A 9,145-nucleotide genomic window follows, 5' to 3' on the forward strand; every position below is an offset into this window, starting at 1 on the left:
GTCCTCGCCTCGGCCGTGAGGAACTGAAGCGCGACGGCTGCGGGTGTTACTCTAAAAGCCCCCCCCCCCCCCATTTCTACGCCGGAAGCTGCCCCTCCCGCAGCGGAAGAGGCGTGACCTAGCCTCGACTAGCTATGTCCACGAACAATATGTCGGACCCACGGAGGCCGAACAAAGTGTTGAGGTGAGAATCCCAAGATCATGGCAACGTGGCTCAGGTTGTGGGTGTGGGTCGGGGCCCAGGGAAGCGCTTGTCCATCCCGGGGGCGGGGCTTGAGCGCCCCTCACCCTTGAGCCTGTCGCAGGTACAAACCCCCACCGAGCGAGTGTAACCCGGCCTTGGACGACCCGACGCCGGACTACATGAACCTGCTGGGCATGATCTTCAGCATGTGCGGCCTCATGCTTAAGGTGGGCGGGGTTGAGTTTCCATGGGCGTAGCTCGTCCTGAGAACGAGGCCGGGGGGCGGGTTCAGAATGAAGCGGGGCCTGAAGTTGGCCGGGGGCGGGGCTAGGGTGACGTAGGACCAAGAAAGCCCCAGTGGGATACGTGGCAGGCAAGGTTTTGAAGTAACTTGAAAGGGACTCGTGGAGAAAGGGCAGGGTCCTTAGTGTTTGGGGATGTGAGGGGACATGGTGGGATCAGAGACCGGGTACCTGGACTAGGCTATGAGCGGGCAGGACTGAGCAGCTCCTGGGGGGGCAAGGTCAGAGCTGCACCAGGTGGAATCGGTGGGCTGGAATCGGTACCTGGGAATGTGGCTTGGGGGGCTCATTGGCCTGTCTCTCACTGACCTAACCGGCCCACCCACCTACCTTTCCCCAGCTGAAGTGGTGCGCTTGGGTGGCTGTCTACTGCTCCTTCATCAGTTTTGCCAACTCCCGGAGCTCAGAGGACACTAAACAGATGATGAGTAGCTTCATGTGAGGCTTGGCCTGGAGAGGGAGGGGATCCTGAGTAAGGGGGAGGGGAGACCCAAACCTACCCATCCTGGATTGACCCCTTTCTCCTGTCTCAGGCTGTCCATCTCTGCCGTGGTGATGTCCTATCTGCAGAATCCTCAGCCCATGACACCCCCTTGGTGATGTCAGCCTATCCAGGTCACATCCTGGAACCCTTCTATCCACCTTCCCCCAGACTTTGGCCGCTCAGTCTCCTGCCCTCAGCTGCTGTTCTGGACTTCCCTGAGTGAGGGAGTCTCAAGGGCCCAGCTGGATGGAGAGAAACTGGCCCCTGCCCTGGGGTCCCACTTCTGCTGGGTCATAGAGGGAAATACCTGAGGCCTACCCTTCCTGCCTCCTCTACCCTGCCTGCTGCTAGGGGAGATGCTGTCCATGTTTCTAGGTAAACTCACTCGTTTTCTTGTTGCAACCAGTCAATAAAGTTTTTCACTGTGGCTGCCCTCCGACTTCTCTCTTCTGTTCCGTGGGGGTGCTCCTCCTAGTGGGGGAAGGGCTCCACCTCCTCCGCTCAGTTAGGCCTGGGGTGGGGCCCCAGTCTGGAGCTTTCTGGTGTTTCACTTACTTATTTCACAAGCTGCATGCCTTAAGTCAGGTGTCAGGGACAGGACACTGACCCCCGCCCTCTGGAGGCTCTGCTGACTAAGCAGTCTGGGCTTTGACTTTCTTATTAGAGGAATGGAGTAATGTCTGCCAACTGGATGGATTGGTAGGAATTCGGAAGGACATGAAAGACTCGTGGTCCTTCCCCACCTGCCAGGCCCTCCCTCCTCACTGGGTCCGAGGGGTCCGTCCCAACCAGGCTGGATGCCTCCCATCCCCAGCACTCCAAGGGCAGTTCGTTCATCCATCGTCCCAGTCCCCGCAGGATAGAACAGGATTCGCATCAACCCCGGCTGGTAGCCAATCTCGGTCTCTCCAGAACCCTAGCCCTGAAAGTGATGATGGTACAGGACGCACACACTGCACCCTCTAGGAGAACCCGGCACCTGTAGGAAAATCTGATACCTCTGCCCCTCTGGGGACAAGGAGGCACTCCAAGGTTCCAGGGAGCTGGCGAGACGCTTAAAGGCGCCATTGGTCAAACGGTGGGACACGCCGGGCGCTTTCCCATATTCCTGGAGAACCCAAGTGTGTCCAGGACTGCGTACTCGTTCCCGTGACGCGCCAGGCCCCGCCCACCAGCGCCGATTGGCCAGACCGGGTTCTGGGGGCAGGGCCTGGGAACCCCAGGAGCCTGCGGCGGCGGCGGCGGCGGCGGCGGCGGCAGAGCCATGGGCGCCGGCTGGCTGGCTTCGGGGGTCCGCACCGGCGACCGCCCGGGCGCAGCGGGGACCTGGACGAGCTCCCGCGCCCTGCGTCCGCCGCTCCTGCCTCTTTCCTTTCTCTTTTTGTTGTTGCTGGGGGCGCCGGGCGCTCGAGCCGCTGGATACGAGGTCAGCGGGGCCCGCGGGCGGAAAACTCAGGGAGTCGAAGTCGCGAGGACGGTGTGGAGGTGTGTGTGGGTGGTTCTGATCCGTGTGTGCCTAGTGAATGGCTGCTGAGGGGACAGTGTGGTCTGAGTGCGTGCCTTGTGTCATGGAGAGGTCTGGCTGTGCGCGTCTGAGAACGGGGCTGTGTCTGATTGTACCTGCCTCCCTGTGTCTCCGGGTCGCTTGCCTGGACTTTGCATGCGCTTAACTGTGTGATTGGAGGGGCAAGGGGTGAGCATCTGTGTGTGTATTGAGGGGGGAGCTTGTTGAGACCTGGGACTCTAGTGTCAGCCTATCTGGAGTTTTAACCTGGTTCCTCTATTGCCTGACTGTATTACTTTGGGGAAGTCATCTCCCCTCTCTGAGCCTCAGTGTCATCATCTGAAAACTGGGGATAATATTGCTCCACCTCCCAGATGGTTGTCTGCCATTTACTAATGCTTAACAAACATCGGCTACTACTATTATCATTTTCCCACGGTGTGAACGAGAGCTGCCTTGTGGGGTTGTGCAAAGTGGGAGCTGTATCTGTGACCACAACTGTGAGAGTACTTCACAAAATTCGTGACAAAATAGAATTGAAAGATAACAGGAATCTTTCCATGAACTTTGTGAAATACCCTCGTATGTGTGTGTCCTGCCTGGGAGGGCTTGGTCTCCTCTGCACACTGTTGGGGTCAGGCCTCTTTACCCTCTGAGTCACTCACCTCTAAATCAAGCCTTAGCTTGCGACTCTCCCCCCACCTCCCACCTCTTCTCTTAACTCTGGGGTTGCTCATAGACTGTGTGTATGTGTTTGGGGTCCCTGTGCAGACATGCCCCACTGTGCATCCGGACATGCTCAACGTGCACCTGGTGGCCCACACACATGATGACGTGGGCTGGCTCAAGACAGTGGACCAGTACTTTTATGGCAGTGAGTAGAGGGTGGGGACTGGCACCTGGGACTGCCATGGCCCCTCTGAGCCCCTCTAGGCCCTGCACATTAGGGTGGGGGCAATGTCCAACTTGGGTTCCTGTGTTGAGGAATGTCCCCCTTGTGTTGGTCCCTGATTGCCTGACCCCTGTATCCACAGTCAAGAATGACATCCAGCATGCTGGCGTACAGTACATCCTAGACTCAGTCATCTCCGCCCTGCTGGCAGAGCCCACCCGCCGCTTCGTCTATGTGGAGATGGCCTTCTTCTCCCGCTGGTGGTACCAGCAGACAAATGCAACACAGGAAACCGTGCGGCAGCTGGTGCGCCAGGGTGAGCCTGCCCCAAGGAAATGGAAAGAGGAAGCCCAGCCCAGCTTCTCTTTCTGCAGTCCTAGTTTGAGATTTTATCATGCCACGTGCAGGCTGTACATGCATGCAGCTCCTCCTGCCTGGAATCTCCCTTTATTTTGAGAAATGTGCACCGCCTAGGGCCCCACCTCCAGTGGATCCTCCTGAAAGCCTGCCATGCAGGGAGCTCTCTTTCCCGTCTCTGGTTACATGGGCCTGGGAGCAACCCCTCCTCTCCTTCCAGGCCTGAACATGCAGGCAGGTCTTCTTACCCCCAGCATTCTCCACCCTGCCCCCCCCCCACAAACAACCAACCTGGACCTTGTCCCTCGCTGCACAGGGCGCCTGGAATTTGCCAATGGTGGCTGGGTGATGAACGACGAGGCGGCCACCCATTATGGCGCCATTGTGGACCAGATGACACTCGGGCTGCGCTTCCTGGAGGACACATTCGGCAACGACGGGCGCCCCCATGTGGCCTGGCACATCGACCCCTTCGGCCACTCTCGGGAACAGGCCTCGCTGTTCGCCCAGGTGCAGCCACCCCTTCACTCGCCCTGACTCCACTCAGCCACTCAAGCCCTGCCTTTCCCTGCTAACTCACACGGACCGGGCCTTGACCCGCGGGTCCACTGAGGCTCCCCCTGCTTGGGTGACCTGTGAATCTGCGATTCGTGTTCCTTTTATGCTCCAGCCTAGGCCCTGCTATGCCCCAGTCCCGCAGGCTCCGGCCCCTCCCCTGACCCACCCCTGTTAGAGCTCTGGCCCACAAGCTGGTTGGCAGATGGAGGAGGCCTCCTGTGCTTTAAAACCAGCTCCATTACCTGTACTCTGACCCCATCCATCCTCAGGCTGTGGAAAGGGGACCCTCACTCCTTGAGTCAGGCCTTCTTTTGGCTTTCACTGATCTGGGGAGGTGGAGGTGGGTTCCGACCCTTCCCCAAGCTTGGAAATAAACTGGCAGCCACCCTACTTTCAGCCCCGCTTCCTACCTGTGCTCTGACCCACACCTCCCGAGCTGAGCCCTGCGTGGTGGTGAGAGGGCGGGGCCCTCATTCCTACTGTCCTTCCTGCCCCACTCCCAGATGGGCTTTGATGGCTTCTTCCTTGGGCGCCTCGATTATCAGGATAAAGAAGTGCGGAAGGAGAAGCAGCAGATGGAGCAGGTGTGGCGGGCCAGCGACAGCCTGAAGCCCCCAACTGCCGACCTCTTCACTGGTGAGGGGATGGAGGGCCCTGGGCTTGACCGAATTCTCTGCTGTCACTGTCCTAGAATTCTTAATACTTTGTGAACAAGGGCCCTGTGTTTTCTTTTTGCACTCGGTCCCATACATTCTGAAGCCCATCCTGGGTGAGGCCTGGCAGGCCTTGAACCCAAAGCAAGTCTGGGGCGTGGGCTACCCCCTGAGCCTGGTTTGGCCCTCAGGTGTGCTCCCCAACATTTATAACCCGCCGAATAATCTGTGCTGGGATGTGCTGTGTGCTGACAAGCCTGTGGTGGACGACCCCCGTAGCCCTGAATATAACGCCGAGAAGATGGTCGATTACTTCCTGCAGCTGGCTGCTGCCCAGGTAACCCTGGTGTCCAGAACCTGCCAGACTGACGATTATTAGGCTTTCCTGACACCTCCTCATACCCCTTGGAGGAAGGCACTGTTCTGTTCACCATCACTGTGTCCCCCTCTTGGATTTGTGTGCATGAGATGGCATGGGACAGTGCCTCAGTGCCCTCATCTGTGTGGTGGGCCCAGGAGAACTGCTCAACAGCCAGTGGCTGTTTTTATATGTGTCCTTATGCTCCTATGTGCCACACCCACCCCCCCAACCATGCCTGCATGTGTGCCTACATTCTTAACCACATATATACCGAGACACAGCTATTCATGGGGGGGGCCGGGACACCCCAGCCTGAGGACTCCCCTCTGGCCTGCAGGCCCAGTACTACCGCACCAACCACACCGTGATGACCATGGGCTCGGACTTCCAATATGAGAATGCCAACATGTGGTTCAAAAACCTGGACAAGCTCATCCGGCTGGTCAATGCCCAGGTCAGTGTGCCCACCCCGTGGTACCCCCGTGTGCTTGGATCCCTGGGCCATGGGTCATGTGCATAGCTATGGGTGCTATCTTAGTTGTCTATGGCTACTATAACAAATTACCACAAACTTAGCACCTCAAAACAACAGAAATATGTTGTCTTATAGTTCTGTAGGTCAGAAGTCCGGCATGGGGCTCACTGGGCTAGAATCAAGGTGTTGGCAGGACTGTGCCTTTCTGGTGGCTCTAGGAGAGAATATGTTTCCTTGCTTTTTCCAGCCTCTGAAAGCTTCCCTGAATTTCCTGACTTGTGGCCCCTTCCTCCATCTTCAAAGCCAGCTCAGAGCATCCCTCTGACACTGCTTCTGTAATCACATCTCTTTCTCATTCTCTCCTCTTCTGCCTCCCCCTTCCACTTTTAAAGAACCTTGTGATTACATTGGGTCTGCTGGATAATTCAGGATAATCTCCCTATTTTGAGGTTAGCTGATGAACAACCTTAATTCCATCTGCAGCCTTGATTCTCCTTTTCCATGTAACCTACCATAGTCACAGGTTCTGGCAATCAGGATGTGGACATCTTTGGGGGGCCGTTATGCTACCTACTACAGATGTTTTGATGTGTCACTGTAAGTGGCCTGCAGCTGTGGCTGTGTGCACCGGCAGTCACTCTTCCCCATCAGCACACAAACTTGCCTCCCCTCTTCCATCTCAGATGCCCCTTCTCATCAATCTTGTCCTTACTACCTGTGTATTCTCTCCATCCTCACCACCCACTCGCTCCCTGCACTGCTGTTTCACCAAAACAGTTCTCAGTAACCATCACCGAAGGCCTTCCAGAAGATATTTCTCAGTCCTCCCATGCCCATGGTGTCTGAGGAGACTTCAGCACCTCGACCACTTTCTCCTGCAAAATCCATATCCCTGGGCTACCATGATGTCACACCCTCTCGCTGTTTCTCCTGCCATTGACTGCTCCTTTGCCCAACTCCATTTCACAAACTCTGTAAGTGGAGTCCATGGGTTCAAATCCTGGCTTTGCCAGTTACTGGCTCTGTGACTTTGAGAAATGTTCCTAAACACTCAGTGCTTAAGTTTTCTCATCTATAAAAGGGGCTTAATGGTGGTCCTCACCTTATAGGGCTGTTAATGAGAGTTTAATGAGTTCATTTGCGTAGATCAGTAGGACAGTGCCTGGCACAGAATATGTGTTAGTGGTTGTTTGCTATCATTATTTCTGGCTGAAAACCTCCTGCTCTTCCTTTAAGACACCAACTGCAACGTCTCCTCCTCCAGTAAACCTTCACCAAAATCCAGGGGGAGACTTTGCTTTCCTCTGTGCTCACATCAGCCCCCACAAACACCTGTCGTGCCAAATCCAGACCAACTGCAACCAGCTGACTCTTCAGTGTCTATCTCCTCTGCTTGGCTGTGCATGCCATGGGGGCGGGGACTGGTCTCTCTGATTCTATTATTATTTTCTTTGGGCGTCAGGCCAGTCTGGGGATCCAAACCCTTGACTTTGGTGTTATAATCTGGTTCTAGATTGTGTCCGCCATCTTGAGCATACTGAAGACCTGAGTGATTGTTTGCTGAGTGAACAGTGTGTGTGAGTATTATGTATGTAACCATAGAGATGACTGTGTGTGGAGGTGTGTAGACGTGTATGCACATAAAGGCATGTAGCCCCTGCACATCCCTTTCTTCACTCAAAATGCTTACTGAAGGACCAGCCCATGGCTCACCTGGGAGAGTATGGTGCTGATAACACCAAGGCCGTGGGTTCGGATCCTATATAGGGATGGCCGGTTTGCTCACTGGCTGAGCATGGTGCTGACAACACCAAGTCTAGGGTTAAGATCCCCTTACCGGTCATCTCGAAGAAAAAAAAAAGTGCTTACCGAGCACCTACTGCGCACACTGGTGACAGAGCATGAGCAGAACAAATATCCTTTTCCACGTGGAAGTCACCTTCTTGTTCCTCCTCCACCTCCCTCAGTTGAAAGCGAGCCTCTGTTCAGTATAAAAACTGTCTTTTGGTAACCTGACAGTGCTGAAAAATGATTCTTCCTGCTCTATAATGTCACATTTAGTTTTCCACAAAAGTTTTGAATAATAAAATAGGAATTATTTAGGGCTGGCTGGTCAGCTCAGTTGGTTAGAGCAGTGTTAATAACACCAAGGATAAGGGTTCGGTTCCCCTTACCCGCCAGCTGCCAAAAAGAAGAAAATGCAAAATGAAATAAAAAATTGAAATTATTTAAAATGTTTAGGAAAATTTCAAGTTTATTCTTGCATCCCTGAAATCCTTTTCAAGGATGGTAATATTCGGCTTGGGCCAAAATTCATTTCCACCCTTGACTGTTGGTTTACACTTAAACTGTGTTATTCATTGAATCTGCACCTACCTGGTGCATGAATGTACGCCCACGCGGGGAGGTGTGTATGTGCCCACCGGTGTTCCCGGGAAAGCGCAGACTCCCGAGGGCTCACACACGCCTCCTCCCAGCAACAGGCAAACGGGAGCCGAGTCCATGTTCTCTACTCCACCCCGGCTTGTTACCTCTGGGAGCTGAACAAGGCCAACCTCACCTGGTATTTGGGGAGAGGGGGAACCAGGGAGCTTGGGGGGCGGGGATTGGCATGCCCCGTGGGTCATGACCCTGCCCTCAATGCCCCTGCCACTGCAGGTCTGTGAAACAGGACGACTTCTTCCCCTACGCGGACGGCCCCCACAAATTCTGGACTGGCTATTTTTCCAGCCGGCCGGCCCTCAAACGCTACGAGCGCCTCAGCTACAACTTTCTGCAGGTGGGTGGGCTCCGGGCTCAAGGGGGCAGCCCAGGAGGCCCGGCAGGCCCGGTGCCCCAACATACCCCCTGCTCCCCAGGTGTGCAACCAGCTGGAGGCGCTGGCGGGCCCGGCGGCCAACATGGGATCCTATGGCTTGGGAGACAGTGCACCACTCAGTAGGTGTCAGGCCATGAGGGGACGGGGGTGGGGCTGAAGCTGGAAACCATCCCTAAGTCACACTCCCTCGAGTCCCCTCTTAAAGCCCCTAAGAACCCTGCCGGCAGCATGGGACCTTTCGCATCTCCTTGGGGTCGGGCCGTGAATCCTGCGGCACCCCGCCGGACTCACCGTCTGCCCGCAGATGAGGCGATGGCGGTGCTCCAGCACCACGATGCCGTCAGCGGCACCTCCCGGCAGCACGTGGCCGACGACTACGCGCGCCAGCTAGCTGAGGGCTGGGGGCCCTGCGAGGTGCGCGGGGCGGGGCCTGGGAGCGGAGACAAGGAGGGGCGGGGTCAGCTATAGGGCGTGGCCGAGGGCAGTGGGGTGGGGCCTAGAAGGGGCAGTGGGGGCGGGGCTTGTGGGAGGGGCCGGGAGGAGACCCGGTGGGATCC

General features: G+C 56.1%; 2 protein-coding genes across 3 annotated transcripts in view; both read left to right on the top strand.

Annotated features, from left to right (window-relative positions):
• The first annotated feature begins 105 nt into the window (after positions 1-105).
• Positions 106-1,402, top strand: WDR83OS (WD repeat domain 83 opposite strand). Of its 2 annotated transcripts, none has more exons than XM_008584959.1 (4): positions 106-184; positions 306-411; positions 827-924; positions 1,020-1,402. In XM_008584959.1, the coding sequence occupies exons 1-4, from the start codon at positions 135-137 to the stop codon at positions 1,084-1,086; spliced, it is 321 nt and encodes a 106-aa protein (XP_008583181.1). In that variant the 5' UTR covers positions 106-134; the 3' UTR covers positions 1,087-1,402. The 2 variants fall into 2 exon arrangements, with proteins under 2 accessions (XP_008583181.1, XP_008583182.1); XM_008584960.1 differs by having other exon boundaries at positions 1,139-1,402.
• A 942-nt stretch (positions 1,403-2,344) lies between these two features.
• The window catches only part of MAN2B1 (mannosidase, alpha, class 2B, member 1), an 11,738-nt gene continuing 4,937 nt past the window's right edge, over positions 2,345-9,145 (top strand). Inside the window, exons 1-11 of the mRNA XM_008584968.1 lie at positions 2,345-2,396; positions 3,246-3,348; positions 3,509-3,682; positions 4,040-4,233; positions 4,785-4,917; positions 5,126-5,271; positions 5,633-5,749; positions 8,248-8,333; positions 8,429-8,549; positions 8,629-8,707; positions 8,893-9,002. Coding sequence (XP_008583190.1) covers positions 3,270-3,348; positions 3,509-3,682; positions 4,040-4,233; positions 4,785-4,917; positions 5,126-5,271; positions 5,633-5,749; positions 8,248-8,333; positions 8,429-8,549; positions 8,629-8,707; positions 8,893-9,002 — 1,239 coding nt within the window. The 5' untranslated portion in view covers positions 2,345-2,396; positions 3,246-3,269. The remainder of the gene's footprint in view (positions 2,397-3,245; positions 3,349-3,508; positions 3,683-4,039; positions 4,234-4,784; positions 4,918-5,125; positions 5,272-5,632; positions 5,750-8,247; positions 8,334-8,428; positions 8,550-8,628; positions 8,708-8,892; positions 9,003-9,145) is intronic.

Source organism: Galeopterus variegatus, unplaced genomic scaffold (genome assembly GCF_000696425.1).
Source record: "Galeopterus variegatus unplaced genomic scaffold, G_variegatus-3.0.2 Scaffold3412, whole genome shotgun sequence".
NCBI classification, from domain to species: domain Eukaryota; kingdom Metazoa; phylum Chordata; class Mammalia; order Dermoptera; family Cynocephalidae; genus Galeopterus; species Galeopterus variegatus.

Bases quoted from the DNA above. Each gene is read 5' to 3' on its own strand.
- WDR83OS (XM_008584959.1), top strand. From the start codon at position 135: ATGTCCACGAACAATATGTCGGACCCACGGAGGCCGAACAAAGTGTTG. The intron at 185-305 runs GTGAGAATCCCA...AGCCTGTCGCAG, and splicing joins AGGCCGAACAAAGTGTTGAG to GTACAAACCCCCACCGAGCG. The intron at 925-1,019 runs GTGAGGCTTGGC...CTCCTGTCTCAG, and splicing joins CAGATGATGAGTAGCTTCAT to GCTGTCCATCTCTGCCGTGG.